The sequence below is a fragment of the Bufo bufo genome, chromosome 9, assembly GCF_905171765.1.
Source record: "Bufo bufo chromosome 9, aBufBuf1.1, whole genome shotgun sequence".
NCBI lineage: Eukaryota > Metazoa > Chordata > Amphibia > Anura > Bufonidae > Bufo > Bufo bufo.
In genome coordinates this window covers 156,513,349-156,533,995 of record NC_053397.1, presented here as the reverse complement: position 1 = coordinate 156,533,995, position 20,647 = coordinate 156,513,349, and the positions used below count along the sequence as shown (strand labels likewise).

Below are 20,647 nucleotides of genomic sequence, written 5' to 3'. Positions count from 1 at the left end.
CTTTACTTTATTTCTGATGTTCACTTTCGGGGTCTGATCCCCTCTGCAATGCATTACAATACATTTGTATTGTAAATCAATGCCTGTTCGTGTACTACGGTGAGTAGTACACAAACAGGTTGCCTAGGAGACCCAGCCTAAGGCTGGATCTTCTCGGCTCCCGTAGAAGGCAGGTCCCGATGCCGTGCAAGGCATTGGGCAACCTCTGCACGGCATCGGGCTGCTTTCGTACGCCCTGTGTCCTTAAGTACGGGAACATCAGGGCGTACAGGTACGCCCTATGTCCGCAAGAGGTTAAGGACCCTTGCCGTACATGTACATCACATCTGGTCGTGACTTAAGGACCAGTGACGTACGTGTACGGCAGGCTGATCCGGCGGGTGCAGCAGCTGCGCCCGCCCGATCAGCGACATGGACCCAGCAGTCACTGACAGCTGGGTCCCTGCTGCATACGTCGGCATTGGTGAAGACACCGATACCGGTGTATTAACCCGTTGTATGCCACGGTCAAAGCTGACTGCGGCATGCAGAGGGTTTGTGGAGGGTACGGGTGCCCTCAGCATCTCCATCGGGTACCCGCGCTGCAGTGGCAGGGACGTGATGACAGAGAGAGCCTCCTATGGAAGCCTGTGAGATCCAGCTCTTAGGCTGGGTCTCACAGGCAGGCTGTCAGCATGAAAGCCAATGCATTACAATACAGGTTGTATTGTAATGCATTGCAAAGGGGATCAAACCCCAGAAGTTGAAGTCCCATAGTTTGACAAAAATAAAAAGTAAAAAAAAAGTAAAAAAAAGTGTTTTTCATAATAAAAAAAATTAAGTTTCAAGTAAAAAAAATAAATTCCCAAAATAAAACCTAAAATTGCGAGAAAAAAAAGAAAATCAGACATATTGGGTATTTCCGCGTCCATAACCACCCGCTCTATATATATATATATATATCACATGATCCACCTCCTCACTTGAATGCCGTAGAAAAAAGAAAATAAAAACTGTGCTAAAACAATAATTTTTTTGTCACCTTGCATCACAAAAAGTGCAACACCAAGCGATCAAAAAGGCGTATGCCCCCCAAAATAGTACCCATTAAACAGTCATCTCATCTCGCAAAAATTGAGACCATACATAAAACAATCGGGCAAAGAATAAAAAAAACTTTGGCTCTCAGAATATGGCGACGCTAAAACATGTTTTTTTTTTGTTTAAAAAATGCTGTTGTGTAAAACTTAAATAAATAAAAAGTATACATATTAGGTATCGCTGCGTCCATAAGAACCTGCTGTGTAAAAATATCACATGAACTAACCCCTCAGTTGAACACCGTAATTTAAAAATAAATAAAAACGTTGTTAAAAAAAAACAATTTTTTTTGTCACCTTACATCACAAAAAGTGTAATACCAAGCGATCAAAAAGTCATATGCCCCCTAAAATAGTACCAATCAAACCGTCATCTCATCCCGCAAAAAATGAGCTCCTACATAAGACAATCACCAAAAAAATAAATAAACTACGGCACTCAGAATATTGAGACGCTAAAACATGATTTGCTTTTATTGTGTAAAATGTAAATAAATAAAAAAGTATACATATTAGGTGTCGCTGCGTCCGTAACAACCTGCTGTATAAAAATATCACATGAACTAACCTCTCAGGTGTGCACCGTAAAAAAATAAAAATAAAAACGGTGTAAAAAAAAAGCCATTTTTTTGTCACCTTACATCACAAAAAGTGTAAGGCTACTTTCACACTAGCGTTAATATTTTCCGGTATTGAGATCCGTCATAGGGGCTCAATACCAAAAAAAGCTTCACTTTTGTCCCCATTCATTCTCAATGGGGACAAAACTGAACTGAACAGAACGGAATGCTCCAAAATTCATTCTGTTCCGTTTAGTTGCGTTCCCATAACGGAGAGAAAACCGCAGCATGTTGTAGTTTGCTTTCCATCCTGGGATGCAGAGCAAGACGCCCAATGCAAGTCAATCGGGACGGATCCGTTTTCCCCGACGCAATTTGCCACAATAGAAAACGGATCCGTCCTCCATTGACTTTAAATGGAGTTCATGACGGATCTGTCTTGGCAAAGTTACAGATAATAAAACCAAATCCGTTCATAACGGATGCAGATGGTTGTATTATCAGTAACGGAAGCGTTTTTGCTGAACCCTGCCGGATCCAGTAAAAACGCTAGTGTGAAAGTAGCATTATACCAAGCGATCAAAAAGTCATACGCACCCCAAAATCATACTAATCAAACCATCATCTCATCCCGCAAAAAATGAGACCCTAACTACTACCCTTAGTTTTCAAAATGGGGTCACTTTTTTGGAGTTTCTACTCTAGGGGTGCATCAGGGGGTCTTCTTTTGTGACATGGCAACTTAAAAGTATCCCAGTGAAATCTGCCCTATAAAAACCATATGGCGAGCCTAAAGGGTTAACAAAGTTTGTAAAATCAGTTTTAAGTGGGGTGTAGTTTCTAAAATAGGGCGGTTTATGGGTGGTTTCTATTATGTAAGCCCCACAAAATGACTTTAGACCTGAACTGGTCCTTAAAAATTGGGTTTAGGAAATTTTCTTAAAAGTTTTAAGATTTGCTTCTAAACTAGAAGTTTAGAAGCAAATCTTAAAAAATCCGTCCCAAAAAAAGAAAATGTAATTTACAAAATGAGCATGAAGTAGACATATGGGAAATGTAAAGTAATAACTATTTTAGGAGGCATCACACTATCTGTTTTAAAAGCAGAGAAATTGAAATTTTAAAAATTTTACATTTTTCCAATTTTTTTGTAAATTTGGTATTTTTTTTTTATAAATAAAAATGAAATATTTTGACTCATATTTACCACTGTCATGAAGTACAATATGTGAAAACAATCTCAGAATGGCTTAGATAGGTAAAACAGTTTTAAAGTTATCACCACAAGTGACACATGTCAGATTTGCAAAAAATGGCTTGGTCCTTAAGGTGAAAAATGACAGGGTCCTGAAGGGTATAAAAGAAGAGTTAACACTGGAAATATTGAGTCTTTGCATAACTTGATGTGCTTGTCAATAAAAGTTACAGGGATTTAATCAAAATGATTACCTTTTCTAGACTCCTGTATCCGATGCAAACGCTGCCTCTATTAATTAAACATGCGAATATTACCAAACTGCACAGCGAAATAACCCACTTTCTGTGGAAAGGCAGACTCCCTCGGATAGGGATCAAAAAGTTAATGGCACTTAAAATCAAAGGTGGCATGAATCTGCCGGATGTTCGGTTATATAACCTGTCCTGCCTATTCAGACATATAATAGACTGGGTAAGGGAGACCAGCTACTATTCTGATTTTGACCTGGAGAAAACCTTGGTAGCACCCTTTGATCCCTGTACCTTGTTGCATACGAGCATGAAGGGCCTGCCGCTACGCCTAAGAAATTCTGTTCTCTTCAGACACACTTGGGCGGCCTGGAGGGCTCTCAGGAAGCGCTTTCACCTTAGCCAGAGAGTATCCAAATATCTGCCCTTATGGGAACACCCTGACTTCGCTCAGGGAAAGAACAACAAACTATTTAAGGAATGGAGGGATAAGGGGATACTGACAGCGGCACACCTAATGCACAACACGGAAGGTAGATGGCTAACGCGACAAGAAACAATAGAATCTTATGGGCTAAATCCCTTCCAAAGCATACAATATGCGCAGGTTCATAATTTCCTCTCCAGCTGCTTGTTAGACCCCACAAAGGAAACCAGACAGAACGCCTTTGATAAAATATTGTGCAGAGGAGGAGGACCACAGTCCATATCATGTTTGTATGCACAGGTTAGGGAAACTCTGGGAGATGGGTTGCCTAAGCAGGCTTTCAGAACCTGGGCTAGATTGTTAGAGGACCAAGAGGTGGAAGAGAAAATATTAAAAGGTTGGTGGACGTTGAGAAACCACATCTTAAATGAAACTTGGAGGGACAAGCATTTTAGGATCATGCACAACGCCATTTATGCCTTTAATCTTCCCCCAACAACAGAGAAACCGGACAGACTAACACACTGTCCAAAGTGTAAGATGCAAAGGACCGACTTATTCCATGGGCTGTGGACTTGCCCTAAGTCCACTGAACTGTGGAACCAGGTCGCAACTCTCGTTAAAGATATATTGAAGTTAGAAATACCACTTTCACCCATAACTTATTTATTCCACTTTAGGAAGACAGAGGGAGATGGGGGATGGGTGGAACAAAAATTGCCGGTTTTATTTCACGCGATATGTATGGTAACCAAGAAGTGCTTATTAGCACAATGGCTGCAGCCCTTGTGCCCTACAAGAGATACTCTACTTCAAAACCTGAAAAACCTGTTGGCCCTGGAGAGACGGGAGGTTGAAAGACATAAAGAGCAGAAAATTGGGAAGTTTGTTAAAAAATGGTGCGGCTTTCTGACACATTCTCTCTGATGGGGAATTAGAACATATAATGAGGCCTTTTACTTTGACAAAATGGTATCTAACGGAACAACTCAAAGGTTCCTTGGGCAGATTACAACAGGGACCTTTAAAGAGTTTATCTTCTCTCTAGTAGGAACCATATGACATATTCTAAGTATTATATAAAACATACTTTTATGTCTTACCGGTCAGGGTTATTAAACCTGGGACTTGTGATGATGGTGTATCCCACAGAGACAGCTATGTTTATGTTATATATTACTGAAAGGCTATGTTATGGCTTTTCTGGAAAATCAATATTATATTGAAAATGTTCACTAGACGCGGTCTGATCTTTACCTGCTATGATTATGTACTTGCTTGTCTTGTGCCCATACTAACGGCAGAATAAAGTAGTGACAGGTGAGTTGATTTCAGCGGTCTGTCATTTATAAGTTAAAAATCATTGCAGACTGGGCCTGGAAAAGAGTCACGGCTACCTGAGAAGAGTCATGGTTATTCATAAATTCCTGCTCTCCCGCCCACCTGCTGATGATTGATAGTCTTCTACCTAGTTTTCTTCCTTTCTCTCTAGGAGAGAACTGCCAATCATCAGCAGATGGTCGGGGAGAGCAGGAGATTATGAATAACCATGACTCTTCTCAGGTAGATATGACTCTTTTCGAGGCCTGTGCTGCAATGGTTATGATGCTGGTTCTCAGCAGCCACTTACTTTTAGCTCATGAGTGACACACTGCTGACATCAGCATTTCTGTCACTAATTTATGCTGCCCTCAGTGAGGTCAGCATAAAGTTGATGACAGTTTCCTTTAAAAAATGTATTAAATGCTTATAATTGTACTTCAGTATACCATAGAAACATCTAAAAACACAGAAGCAACAAACTTTTTGAAAACCAAAATTTGTGTCAGTCTCAAAACATTTGGTCTTTTCAAGAAACTAGTTATCGAAGGCTAATCTAAATTACAGATGATTATATAACTAATGTTTTCCCAATAGAATAGTTGCTTTAAGTCACTTCTAGTCTATTGGAAGTAATAGAAATATACAATGATGACCACCCAAGATTGCATTCATAGGGGTTTTCTGGAGAGGTTGGTCTACTCACAGAAATTTGCCAGTATGCATAGTATGTGGTGGAATTGAAAATCTGAAGACTACTCAATACAAAGTCTATGATTGCGTCTCCAGCAGCAGTTAAGGCTCTATTACACGGGCAGATAGAGGAGACGAATGTCGGGAGGGAAGAGGTCCCCCCCCGTCAATCACCTGCTTCCTAGAGGAGGAGACTGCTGCTATTACATGCAGTGATCTCCCCCTCCGTGTACGGATGAGCGATCGCTAATGCATCGCTCGAACCTGTACTATCTCATTGTTTGCCAGCAGCAGAGCGCCTATTACACAGCACGATCTGCCACCAGCAAACATCTTAAAAGATCCTGATTACCTGATGACCGATCATTTGCTCATTCATCGGGTAATCGGCGGCAGTATTACACTGCCAGATGATCGCTATTGAGCATTTCATACGAACACTTGTTAGCGATTATTTTAACAATAATCTGCCCTTGTAATAGGGCCTTTAGTCTTCCTCCTTCTGAAGGTCCAAATGGGTGTTAACAGTTGGGGGAGGGGTGTCTGTGTACAGTCTGACATCGGCAGCACTATTTAGTGTCATACTGTGCAAGGACACACCTCCAACTAGTAACACCCATCCAGGCCTTCATTAAAAACTGCTAGTAATTCATATATACCTTCTAGCAAAAATAATAAAGGAATGGTACATGATAGAGTTATAACAATATATGGTCAAAAATTGTTATTTAAAGGGGATGCAAGTAGTTATTAATAAACATATCAAAAGAGATGACAGGTGGCCATATCATAATACACTGATGGGAAGGATCAGTCAAGTTGTATTTTTATTGAAGACTCTTGTTTTCCCAGATACTTCTCTCAGTGGAAAGTAAAATAGACTTTAAGAAACATGTATGTAGTCAGGAGGATCAGGAGTTGACAGCTGTCTGTAAAATAGTTATTAAGGGCCTGTTGATATAAAAAAACAAAAGTTTATACATTTTTTTATTGCATTTAGTTTCCAATAATTTCCATTTGCTTTTAGTTACACTCAAAATGTGATGTGACTCATATTTGCATTTTATTCATTGTTTGAAACAATGGGAGTTTTGCATTTTATTGGCAAATGTTTTTACAGGCATTACGGTGTTCTAAAGAAAGTGATGAAGATTCTGTTGTTACTAATTTTCTTGGCACTGATGGCAACAGGTGGGTACCATGGAGGGATTCTTCTTTTTTGTATTTAAAGAGTATAACAAAAACACCTAAAACCATGTACAAATAGGGAAAACAAACTGCACTCCTGAAAATCGCAAATGGATGGACAGATTGTAAATAAAGCCATAAGTATTGCTTGTAAGAGAGTACGGTATATTTCTGGTTGATACATCTAAATTATAGGATAAAATTAATAATATCACATCTTCTGAATATAGTGAAATTAATGCAATTATTATAATGTATAACTTCAGATGCTTATGTCGTTCACTAGCTTCTTTTACATCCTTTACCAGGAATGTGGTATTTCTATCCGTTTGGACTCCAAGACTTATTCGTTCCGAAGACAACTATTTCTGGGACAGAAAAGTCCACTAAAGATCAGGAAAGATCATTTCTGAGGAAAGTGGATCCAGAACCACAAAATTTGCCTCTGTTTCTCCAGGTTTGTGACCTAATAGTATAGTGTTCAATACTTGTACTTGAAGAGTACAGAAAAATACACTAATCACTAACTCAAAATATACAGCCATAACTTTATTTTTTAAAGGGTTTCTGTCACCAGAATTAACCCTATTAAGCTAGCTGACATTAGCGATGTGCTAATGTCAGCTGAACCTAACTAGCCTATTCCTACTGTTATCTATGCCCCCGTTACTCCAAAAATATAACTTTTATAATATGCTTATTATCCTCTAGGTGCAGGGGGGCGTTGCCCCTGCTCCTAGAGGCTCTGTTCTCCCACCTCTGGCCACGCCCTGCTACACTAGATTGACAGGGTCAGGCAGAGTTGGTTTCCTACTGCCGGCCCTGTCTGCCGTGTAAATCTCGCGCATGCGCCGTTCCGCTCAGTATTCGGCGCATACTGAACGGCGCGAGATTACCCCAGCGCACAGGGCCAGCAGTTGGAGGTGAAGGCTGCCTGGCCCTGTGAATCTAGTGTAGCACGGCATGGCCAGAGGTGGGAGAACGGAGCCTCTAGGAGCAGGGGCAACGCCCCCCCCTGCACCTAGAGGCTAATTAGCATATTATAAAAGTTATATTTCTGGAGTAACGGGGGCATAGATACAAGTAGGAATAGGCTAGTTAGGTTTAGCTGACATTAGCACATCGCTAATGTCAGCTAGTTTAATAGGGTTAATTCTGGTCCCGGGTGTCGGTGACTTACATTGTAAGTCAGGATGGATCCGTTTGGCTCCGCATAGTCAGACGGTCACCAAAACGCTGCAAGCTGCGTTTTAGTGACTGTCCAAAAAACGCGACGGAGACCAAACGCAGCCAAAGGGATGCATTCTGAACGGATCCTTATCCATTCAGAATGCATTGGGGCTGAACTGATCCGTTTTGGGCCGTTTGTGAGAGCCCTGAAACGGATCTCACAGGCGGACCCAGAAACACCAGTGTGAAAGTAGCCTAAACTAATAACACACATCAGTTGTACTGTTCATGTCTTTTATTAAGCACACTAAATAAACATTCACAGAGCAGGCAGAAAAAGCAAGTGAACCCTTAAATTTAAAGGGATTATCTCATTACAAGAATGTATCTTGTATCCACAAGTCAAGGGATAATTGTCTGACTGCTGGGGCCCCCACCAGTCATGAGAACGGAGGTCTGTGTTTCCCCATTTGACTGGAGAGGCAGACATGCTTGCGTGTCCATCGCTCAATTTAACGGGATGGGACTGCTGGAGATAGTCCGGTACAAGCACCCAGTTATCTCTTGCAGACCCATAGAGTTGAATGGAGTAGTGGACGTGCATGCTTGTCTGCCACTCGAGTCAAATGGGGGAACTCTACCAGTCAGACAATTATAAGTAAATTATAAGTTCTCGTAATGGGACAACCCCCATAATAACCTGAAAATCCCAGAAATTACTTCCACCAAATGTTTCCTGTATCTAAAAAAGACATGCACAACATTTAGGAGAAATTTTGAATCATTCCTCCTTCCAAATGTGTTTCAGGTCATCAGTATTTCTGGGATGTCTTGCATGCACAGCAGTAGGTTTAAGATCAGAAAGATCAGAACTCTGACTTTCCAAAAGACACATTGTCTTTTTTCAACCAATTTTTAGTTTACTTTTATATTTTGGATCATCTCGCTGCATCTCACAATATCTCTGTTACAGCGGGGTAGCTCTGTCACTCCACGTAGGCTGTGGCTTGCTTTTTGCCAGCAAAGCCTCTCCTCCTTCCATGCCCATAAACCCTCGAGGGCTTCCTTCAGCCCTTGAAGTGCTATTGCACCGTAATCTGCACTGGCAAATGTCTGTCCACATTGGGGTACTTAAAGGGGTTGTGCGCTTTTTTATATTGATGACCTATTCTCGAAATAGGCCATCAGTATCAGATAGGCGGGGAGTCGACATCCGGCACCCCTGCCGATCAGCTGTTTGAAGATAAGGCCACACTCATAGGAGTATATAATATCATCAAAAAATTCAGAGAATCTGTAGAAATCCATGCTACGCAAGGGACCAGGCCGACAGTATTGAATGAACGTGATCTATGGGCCCTCAGGCAGCACTGCATTAAAAAGAGGCATGATTCTGCACTGGAAATCATTGCATGGGCTCAGGAAAAATTCTCAAATTATTGTCCGTGAAGTTTGCGGTGCAGTCCACAAATACAAGTTAAAATTGTATCTAGAGTTGTCACGATACCAAAATTTTGATTCGATTTCGATACTAGAAAAAAGTATTGCGATACTCGATACCACACAAAAAAATAAAACACCAAAAAAGCTGCGTGCATTCCGCATTTTATGGAACATCCGACCCATAATTGAACAGCCCTATCCTATTTTTTGGGGGGGCAAGGTGACAAAAAAAAAAGGCGAATCGCGCAGTTTGGACTTTTTGGACTTGACGATTATGTAATATGTTCTTTATTGTTTATATATTTTATATTTGAAATTGGGAAAGGTGTGATTTATACTTAATATTTTGGTGTTTTTTTTTTTCTTTTCTTTTTTTACTTTTTATTTAACATCATACACTAAACACAAGACCACTGCTTCCATAAACAGCGGCCGCCTGACGCTGCCATAAACGGGGCCCACCTGACGCTGCCATAAACGGGGCCCGCATGACGCTGCCATAAACGGGGCCCGCATGACGCTGCCATAAACGGGGCCCGCCTGACGCTGCCATAAACGGGGCCCGCCTGCCGCGTTCTACCACATGCCCATTACACAGATAGTTTACTATATACACATTGCACACACAGCCCTGCTACATTTCCATTGCACAGATAGAACTAATGTGTGCACATTACACACAGAATATGTACAATAGACTGGTTACACTGACATAGCCCTGCGCTATACACACCATCCATACATAAAGTACCTCTGCATTCTCCACCAGTACAGTCCTACACAGAGCCCGTGTTCCCCTAACTCCTCCCACACACATGGCTGATCACATGACTGTGACATCACCACAGGTCCTGTAACCACAATGTAGTCTGGAGCTGCTCCTGGTGAGAGAAATGTCTGTGAGGGGTGGGGCTTCTCAGGTGCGGGGCGGGGCTTCATGTGTGCTGGACCTGGCAGCACTGCGCCACCAATGAAGATAATTAACGTTTAATACAGATACAGGAGGCGGGTGCCGACGGCAGAATCACATAGCCGGCACCCGACCTCTGTGACAGAAAGCTGCGATCAGCGGCAGTGCCGCACCTGAGGGGTTAACTGCCGCTGATCACAGCACCTTGTCATAGAGGCTGGGTGCCGGATATGTGATTCTGCTGCAGGCACCCGACTCCTGTATTTGTATTGATGGGTTGCTTATCTTAATTGGTGGCACAGTGGCCACAGCCCCTCCCCTCCTCCGTCCCTCCCTCCCTCCTCTCATTGGTGGCCGCAGCAGCACATGGGGGAGGGAGAGACTGCTTCCTTCTCCACTGTGCTGCTGAGGGAACATGGTGCGCGCTCAGAGCACCGCGTGCCATGTTCTGTGATACTAGGCTGCGCAGTGGCACAGCCTAGTATCGGTAAAAGGCAAATCCCGGTATCGAATCAATACCATTACAAAAGTATCGATTTGGGTATCGATAATTCGATACCCGGTGCAACCCTAGTTGTATCTTGCAAAGAACAAGCTGTATGTCAACACGATTCAGAAACAGTCATCTTTTCTGGCAAAATGGAAAGCTTTTCTGTGGTCAGATCAATCAACATTTTAAATTCTTCTTGGAAACCACGGACGCCGTGTCCTGCGGACTCAAGAAGAAAAAGACCATCCATTCAAAGTGCAGTGATCGCTCTGAGATTCTTGCAGCTCTGCTTCCATTTATGTGAATTCAACACATCAGATATTGAGGACCTATCCTAAAGAAGGTTAACAATATCAGGAGCCTGAACAACCCCTTTCAGGTATCTTTCTTTTTAGTGCTTTCAGCATAGAATGTCACTGCCAGAGGTCGCGCTACATTTTTTCTGGAAGAGTAAAAATACTCCTCTTACCATTTTTGAGGAGTATTTTTAGCCGATGAGGAGTACGAAAGTTACAGTAATTCAAATAGCTAATACGAAGGCCTACATAACATTATGGGGTTGCTATTTATGCAGGGAAACCATTACCAGTATTCGAGAACTGTCTTCCATGCATAAATAGCAAATTTAGACAATTTAAAATTTTGCTGAGGTCACTGTTGCGCTTAGGGGTCGGTACCACTGAGGTCACTGTTGCGCTTAGGGGTCAGTACCACTGAGGTCACTGTTGCGCTTAGGGGTCGGTACCACTGAGGTCACTGTTGCGCTGAGGGGTCGGTACCACTGAGGTCACTGTTGCAGAACTTGCAGTGATTTTATGAGGTTTAAAGGGTTTGTTCCAAGATCGATATTTCTCACCTGTCGTTAAACTACTTGCACCCCCCCATGTAATAACAATCCTGGAGCATCTATTCTTATGACCTTATGTTGCACAATTCCTCTGTTATTCCTGTTATTAGTTATGAAAGACTTTCTGGCAGTTTTCAGTGAAGGTCCAGATGGGGGTGTCCCTGCACAGCCTGACATTATTCAATCAGTGCTGTCAACAGGTAACATCCAGCTGGACCCTTATTGCAGACTACTAGCAATTCGTTCATAAGTTCTAGTGGGAATAATAGAGGAATGGTACAATATAAAGTCACAAGAATGGATGGTGGTGCATGCTGGTGCCAAGGGCACAAGCGAAAGACCCGGGCACATACCTTGCACCGCCACAGTCACATGTTGTGGATCTGGATGATGTCATCACGCAGTGATAACCACTGATCTAGGGTGCAGCAACCTTTGGCACTCCAGCGCTGCTGTGAAACTACAACACCCAGCATGCACACTTGTTCAGCTGTTTTTGTAACTCCCAAAGAAGTGAAAGGAGGATAGTGGGAGTTGTAGTTTCAGAACAGCTGGAGTTCCGGAGGTTGCTTATCCCTGATCTAGAGGCTGTCATTTTGTTATGCTTGATCTTGCTATAAAGGGGAGTTCGTCTTCCATGACCCTGTTGCCCTATCTCATGCCACAAAATTGCCACCACCGCTGTGGTTATTGGATTATACAATTTTATATCGAAGACTTCATGCGCTTTGCAGAGGGACTGTATGTCCTGGAGGCTGTAAATGGCCACATGCAGTCCTTGTAGCACCATGTCCCGCCATGCGGCTCCGCATTACAGAAGAAATCCTTATAGCAAACAATATCTCTAGTTCAGCGTCTGATGGAACATGCTGCAATAAATCCTTGATGGATTCATAAGAAAGCTGACAAGTGACATAGGTAGAGGTCTACAGGTGACAGGTGTCTGTCAGTTATGGAGGTTGTATGGAGGTCTGTTGGCGTGTCCAGCGCTGAGACCCCCGCTGACTTCTATAAGCAGGAGTCTGAAGCGCTCAGCCACTTTTCCTCACTGCTGAGAGCCGTAGTGAAGACTGTCCCCTAGACCTTCTATTGAGGCCGTCTTCACTACCACACCCAGCAGGGAGGAGAGACAGCGCTCGGCTGAGCGCTTCAGACTCATCATTAGAGAGGAAAACAAGGCGCTTAGATCCGGGACCCCCACTAAGTTTCACAGCAAGGCCACTTACCCCGCCAGTAAGAATCGCGCGCCTCCTTCCTCCCTTCAGAGTGGTGTGCCATAAGCTCCGGCAGCCCGCTCAAACCGACCAATAACAAAGCTCCTTACTGTAAGGAGCCTTGTTATTGGTTGTTTCAGGCAGCAGCAGCATCGCTGCCTTTGCCGTTCACAGCGCTCGCTGTGCTGATAAATAGCAGGGAAAAGTCTAAGGCGTATCGGTACACCTTAGACGTTTTCCAGTAAAATGGCCTAAACAGGCGTCTATGACGCTTGTACAGGCGTTATTGCGACCTCTGGCACTGCTATATTTAATTTAGTTCTATAGTTATTTAGTTCAGTGACAGTCTATGGATCATGTCATGCAATGGATTGTGCTGCTTATCTGTGTATGTCACAATAACACCAGATTGAGGGCTTCTCTATATAAGGCTGGTTTCACACGGGCGTTGCGGATTGGGGCCGGATGCGTTCAGAGTGCATTCAGTGAAACTCGCACTATTTTGCAAGCAAGTTCAGTCAGTTTTGTCTGCGGTTGCATTTAGTTGTTCAGTTTTTTCCGCGCGGGTGCAATGCGTTTTGATGCGTTTTTCACGCGCGTGATAAAAAACGGAATGTTTACAAACAACATCTCTTAGCAACCATCAGTGAAAAATGCATCACACCCGCACTTGCTTGCGGATGCGATGCGTTTTTCACGCAGCCCCATTCACTTCTATGGGGCCCAGGGCTGCGCGAAAAACGCAGAATATAGAACATGCTGCGATTTTCTGATGCGTGAAAAACAACGCTCATGTACACAGACCCATTGAAATGAATGGGTCAGGATTCAGTGCGGGTGCTATGCGTTCACGTCACGCATTGCACCCGCGCGGAAAACTCGCTCGTGTGAAAGGGACCTAAACCTCCCTGCACTCCATGCAAGGGAACTCCTCTAAGACACCAGTACTACATTCAGAAAGGGGTGTCTTCATGTGACAACCCCTTTGTGTTAAATGGTATTTGTACTTTATTTCCAAAACTAGGATTTTGTTGTAAGGAACATTTATTATGTTTTTTTTTTTTCTTGTGCTCCGAAGAACGAATTAGTGTCTCGCATGGAATCGCTAGAAAAGAGATTTCAAGGTCTTGAAAATGCGCAGAAATTGTTGAAGCATGATGAAAAAAGTTCAAAAACAATCAGTGGGCTCAGTCGAGATGAGGCGATCCAGGTCTTCAGAGAGTTGTCTACCTCCAAAGAGGCTGCATTGAAGGAAGTGATCATGCAAGAAGGTGCAGCCAGAACAAAGGTAAAGCGTAAAATAAAAGTGATTTCCACTGACATGCAATTACAGCAGTATACTGTGCTCTGAATGGATTTGTTATGGTATATATCCTAGATGGAACTGAAAGCAGTAAAAGAAGAGCAAGAGCATGGTCTTCAGGACATTCATCAAAAAATAAATCACATGTCCAAGGTAAGTAACACATTGTAATAGAATGATGCCTGTGTAGAATAAAACTCCTTTAATCTGGCGGTAGAGAAATGCTGCTAAAATGGCATGTAACAATAACAGTCTCATGTTGGAGTAACAGGAATTTACATTATCGTCCCCTTTGGTCCATTTTATCCCTTACAGTGGTTGTAATGTAATGATGGATTATTGAAATTTTACTTGATATCTTTTGTATTTTGTTTGCTGCATTTATTTTGCATCTATTTAACCTCTCAGTCACTGCTGCCATGCATATATGAGGCGTTTAAAGATGGCGCTTACGTAGCTCCTGGTTAGCCAGTGGGTTACAGAGGTTACACAGCTGATACCCGTGGGCAGTGTCCATGATCAGAGATCACAGACGCTTAACCTCTCAGATGTCATAGTCAATAGCATCCATGGCATCTGAGCAGTTAGGGCTCATGCACACAAGCATGCTAGCCAGGCCCGTATTGAGACCTGCAAACAGCATGTCCTCAGTGTAGGGCACCGGCCGTGTGTGCACCGTGTCATGTATCATCCATTTACTCTTTGCAGTGCAGAACGTAGGCTTGGATTGGAAGCCCATGAAAGCATTACGGATTGCTTCCGTGTGTTTTCTGTCAATGCCTCCGCACCCTGCGGACAGTCGGATGTGGATTACGGACCCCATTCAAGTGAATGGGTCTGCAGACGGTAGGCACGCAGTCGGTGTCTGTGCATTGTGGACCTCAATTTGCAGCATGGGTCTGGCTGGCACACGTTCGTATGCATGAGCCCTTAGAGGTCATCAATATCTGAAGCCCTTTAACCACTGGCTGGCTGCCCCTTGACTGTGTACCTCTGGGTGGTCAGCATATATCTCTACACGGACGCTTTAAAACACTTGATTAGCATGCGGGAACAGAGAGTCTGCTGCTGTCAGTAATAGCAGGGCTCCCAATAGAGAAGGCAGGGATGTTTTTTTTTACTGTCCCTGCCTTACAGATTGCTCTATACATAGAAATTAGGAAGCAGTTATGCCTCTTTCTGCTACAGTCCCAGCAGTCATGTGGCTACTGGGAGTCTGCACCAACTTCTGGGTCTTTGCAGACCCAAATCAGCTCTGTAGTGTACATGGCTGTTCAACCTATGTGGGGCTGTAATCCCATCAATATACAGGGTGGGCCATTTATATGGATACACCTTAATAAAATGGGAATGGTTGGTGATATTAACTGCCTGTTTGTGGCACATTAGTATATGTGAGGGGGAAACTTTTCAAGATGGGTGGTGACCATGGCGGCCATTTTGAATCTAACTTTTGTTTTTCCAATAGGAAGAGGGTCATTTGACACATCAAACTTATTGGGAATTTCACAAGAAAAACAATGGTGTGCTTGGTTTAAACGTAACTTTATTCTTTCATGAGTTATTTACAAGTTTCTGACCACTTACAAAATGTGTTCAATGTGCTGCCCATTGTGTTGGATTGTCAATGCAACCCTCTTCTCCCACTCTTCACACACTGATAGCAACACCGCAGGAGAAATGCTAGCACAGGCTTCCACTATCCGTAGTTTCAGGTGCTGCACATCTCGTATCTTCACAGCATAGACTATTTCCTTCAGATGATACGAGATGTGCAGTACCTGAAACTACGGATACTGGAAGCCTATGTTTGTGATGACTTACCATTCACCATATGTCTACTTCATGTTTGAATTATTTTGGGAATGATATTTTATTTTTTGGGGATGTTACAAGGCTTAGAAGTTTAGAAGCAAATCTTGAAATTTTTACGAAATTTACAAAAACCCAATTTTTAGGGACCACTACAGCTCTGAAGTCACTTTGCGAGGCTTACATAATAGAAACCACCCAAAAATGACCCCATTCTATAAACACACCCCTCAAGGTATTCAAAACTGATTTGACAAACTTCGTTAACCCTTTGGGTGTTGCACAAGAGTTATTGGCAAATGGGGATCAAATTTGAGAATTTCATTTTTTTGGCTAATTTTCCATTTTAACCCATTTTTTCCACTAAGGCTACTTTCACACTAGCTTTCGGAGCGGATCCGTCTGATGTTTCATCAGACGGATCCGCTCCGATAATGCAGACGTTCGCATCCGTTCAGAACGGATGCGTCTGCATTAAAACTTAGAAAATTTTCTAAGTGTGAAAGTTGTCTGAGCGGATCCGTTCAGACTTTACATTGAAAGTCAATGGGGAACGGATCCGCTTGAAGATTGAGCCATATTGTGTCATCTTCAAGCGGATCCGTCCCCATTGACTTACATTGTAAGTCTGGACGGATCCGCTCGCCTCCGCACGGCCAGGCGGACACCCGAACGCTGCAAGCAGCGTTCAGGTGTCCGCTCACTGAGCGGAGCGGAGGCTGAGCGCTGGCAGGCGGATGCATTCTCAGTGGATCCGCCTCCACTGAGAATGCATTGGGGCCAGACGGATGCGTTCGGGGCCGCTCGTGAGCCCCTTCAAACGGTGCGCACGAGCGGACACCCGAACGCTAGTGTGAAAGTAGCCTTAACCCTTGCTTTGTTAGGCTACTTTCACACTAGCGTTCGGGTGTCCGCTCGTGCGCACCGTTTGAAGGGGCTCACGAGCGGCCCCGAACGCATCCGTCTGGCCCCAATGCATTCTCAGTGGAGGCGGATCCACTGAGAATGCATCCGCCTGCCAGCGCTCAGCCTCCGCTCCGCTCAGTGAGCGGACACCTGAACGCTGCTTGCAGCGTTCGGGTGTCCGCCTGGCCGTGCGGAGGCGAGCGGATCCGTCCAGACTTACAATGTAAGTCAATGGGGACGGATCCGCTTGAAGATGACACAATATGGCTCAATCTTCAAGCGGATCCGTTCCCAATTGACTTTCAATGTAAAGTCTGAACGGATCCGCTCAGACAACTTTCACACTTAGAAAATTTTCTAAGTTTTAATGCAGACGCATCCGTTCTGAACGGATGCGAACGTCTGCATTATCGGAGCGGATCCGTCTGATGAAACATCAGACGGATCCGCTCCGAACGCTAGTGTGAAAGTAGCCTAACAGCCAAACAAGACTGTATCTTTATTGCCCTGACTCTGCCGTTTACAGAAACGCCCAATATGTGGCCGTAAACTACTGTACAGCCACACAACGGGGCATAGAGTGAAAGGTGCGCCGTTTGGTTTTTGGAAGGCAGATTTTGCTGGACTGTTTTTTTTTAAACCATGTCCCATTTGAAGCACCCCTGATGCACCCCTAGAGTAGAAACTCCAGAAAAGTGACCCCACTTTAGAAACTACGGGATAGGGTGGCAGTTTTGTTGGAACTAGTTTAGGGTACATATGATTTTTGGTTGCTCTATATTACACTTTTTGTGCGGCAAGGTAACAAGAAATAGCTTTTTTGGCACCGTTTTTTTTTTTTTTTGTTATTTACAACATTCATCTGACAGGTTAGATCATGTGGTAATTTCATAGAGCAGGTTGTCACGGACACAGCGATACCTAATATGTATACAATTTTTTTAATTTATGTAAGTTTTACCCAATGATTTCATTTTTAAAACAAAAAAAATGTTTTAGTGTCTCCATAGTCTAAGAGCCATAGTTTTTTCATTTTTTGGGCGATTATCTTAAGTAGGCTCTCATTTTTTGCGGGACGAGATGATGGTTTGATTTGCACTATTTTGGGGTGTATATGACTTTCTGATCGCTTGCTATTACACTTTTTGTGACGTAAGATGACAAAAAATGGCTTTTTTTACACCGTTTTTATTTTTATTTTTTTACGGTGGTCACCTGAGGGGTTAGGTCATGTGATATTTTTATAGAGTCGGTCGATACGGACGCGGCGATACCTAATATGTATACTTTTTTTAAATTTATGTAAGTTTTACACAATGATTTCATTTTTGAAACCAAAAAAATGATGTTTTAGTGTTTCCATAGTCTAAGAGCCGTAGTTTTTTCAGTTTTTGGGCGATTATCTTAAGTAGGGTCTCATTTTTTGCGGGATGAGATGACTGTTTGATTGTTACAATTTTGGCGTACATGCGACTTTTTTGATCACTTTTATTACCTTTTTTTGGGAAGTAAGGTGGGCAAAATTTCAATTTCATCATAGTGTTTTATTTTTATGGCGTTCACCGTTCGGGTAAAGTAACATGACCGTTTTATAGATCAGGTCGTTACGGACGCGGCGATACCAAACATGTGTAGGGAATTTTTTACTTTTTTTTCACTTTTTTTTTTTTACCCAGACCCACTTGGTTCTTGAAGATCCAGTGGGTCTGTTGTATGTATAATACAGTACAGTACTCTATATAGGGTACTGCACTGTATTTTACTTACACTGAACAGATCTATGCCTTCAGCACAGATCTGTTCAGCACCATGGACAGCAGGACGCCTGAGAAGGCGTCCTGTTGCCATGGGAACCTTCCCCGTCTGCCACAACTTCGCAGACGGGGAAGGGTGAGGACGGGGCTGTCTGGGAGCTCTCTCCCTCTCCCATCGGGGGGCTGCAAAGGCACAGCAGCCCCCCGATCGGAGAGGGAGGGAGCTCCCTGAGCAACCCCCCCCCCCCCCTGCACCTCCCACCGGGCTAAAATCATTCAGAGGTGCAGGGGGGGGGGGGGGGGGGGGGTGATAAATATATATTTTCGCCACACTAAAGTTTCTGATCGCCGCGGTCAGGGACCAGAAACTGCAGAAATCGCAACAAACCGCAGGTCTGAATTGACCTGCGGTTTGTTTTGCGATCGCGGACATGGGGGGCTCACGGGACCCCCCCGCGCATTTAGCCTAAGTGCCTGCTCAATGATTTGAGCAGGCACCTTGTTCCGATCACAGCCGGCCGGGCGGCAGTGATCGGAACAACACATGACGTACCGGTACGTCATGTGTCCTTAAGGACTCGGGAAACATGCCGTACCGGTACGTCATGTGTCCTTAAGGGGTTAATGAGCGCTTCCATTATGGAGTGACATCATGTCACAGTGCAGCTCTGCAGGAAGAGCGCACTGGATCTCGCGAGTAGCGATGCCATTCGAAGCAGGAGAGGTAAGTTCTTTTATTTATTTTATGTCTGATCTGAGGTCTCATGAGGGCTGAGGATGTGATCAAGATTGAGGGTCTTATTTGAGGTCTGATAAAGTTTGGGGATCTGATGAAAAATATTTTGTCTTATTTTCATCCTCTAAAACCCAGGTGAGTCTTATGGTCAGGGGTATATTATGAAATATCATGGCACTTTAGGACTTAAAAGCAAGATAATCTCTACCCGAGTGCCGTGATATTTCATAATTTCATTACTTGCGGATTACCCTATCATTGAGCACCGGGATCCAACCACTGGAGTGGAGTGCCAACCATTTCCTTTTCTTCACATTATGGTCAGGTGTGTATAAGGCTACTTTCACACTTGCGTTGTTGTTTTCCGGTATTGAAATCCAGCAGGAAAAACAGAAAAAAAAAACGTTTCAGTTTGGTCCTCATTCATTCTGAATGGAAAGAGATCTGTTCAGGATGTCCTCCATTCCGTCAAAACCTCTGCAAGCTGCTGTTTTGTGTCCAGTTATAAAAACAGATCCGTCACTATAAACAATGTATGTCAATGGTGACAGAACAGTTTTTTAGGAGCCTAAAATACTGGATCCGTCACCCATTGACTATTAATTTACTTAGTGACGTATCCATTTTTTTCAGTTTTAGGGTACTTTCACACTAGCAGCAGGGGACTCCGGCGGGTGAGCAGCCTGTCGGATCCGTCCTGCCGCTAGTTCACGTGTGCCCCCGGATTGCTGTTCCATCCCCATTGACTATAATACCTTTAGTCCTGCCGCCTCTGCCGGATCTCAATACCGGAATTAATAACACAAGTGAAAAATATGGTATATACATCTATATATGGTATATAAATAGCTGTAATCGTACTGACCCAATAAAGGTAGCATGTTAGTTTTAGCGCACAGTGAACTACGTAGAAACAGAACCCAAAAAACGGAATTGTGGTTATTTTTTCAATTTCCCTTTTTTACCTCAATTTCCCTTTTTTCAGTATATGATGTGGTTAATTTAATGGTGCCATTAAAAAAATACAACTAGTCCCACAGAACAAAAAACAGGCTCTTGAAAGATGGGGAGGAAAAAGCAAAAGCCAAAAAATGAAAATTTGAGTTTAAGAGGTATTCCATTGAGAAACAGTTATATGTCCTATTCTGGCAATTGAAGGAGATTCCTTTGGCTGAATCCTAACCAATCTAAATTTTTAAGACTTTTACATTCAGGATATCAAAGTTTGATTGATTAGGGGGTCCGACCTTCAAATCCTTGGTGAACAGCACTATGAAAGTGCTGAACCCCCTTTTGTACAAAGACACAACAGCTCATCTTTCTGGTAGCCATGCATTTTACTGCCGTGT

At 43.3% G+C, this 20,647-nt stretch overlaps 1 protein-coding gene across 2 annotated transcripts in view; it reads left to right on the top strand.

The window, feature by feature from the left end:
* The window catches only part of SUN2 (Sad1 and UNC84 domain containing 2), a 99,296-nt gene that overhangs the window by 45,711 nt on the left and 32,938 nt on the right, over positions 1 to 20,647 (top strand). For both annotated transcript variants that reach the window (XM_040408510.1, XM_040408509.1), the window contains 4 exons: positions 6,646 to 6,716; positions 7,022 to 7,170; positions 13,866 to 14,075; positions 14,166 to 14,243. In XM_040408510.1, the coding sequence (XP_040264444.1) occupies positions 6,646 to 6,716; positions 7,022 to 7,170; positions 13,866 to 14,075; positions 14,166 to 14,243 (508 nt within the window). The remainder of the gene's footprint in view (positions 1 to 6,645; positions 6,717 to 7,021; positions 7,171 to 13,865; positions 14,076 to 14,165; positions 14,244 to 20,647) is intronic.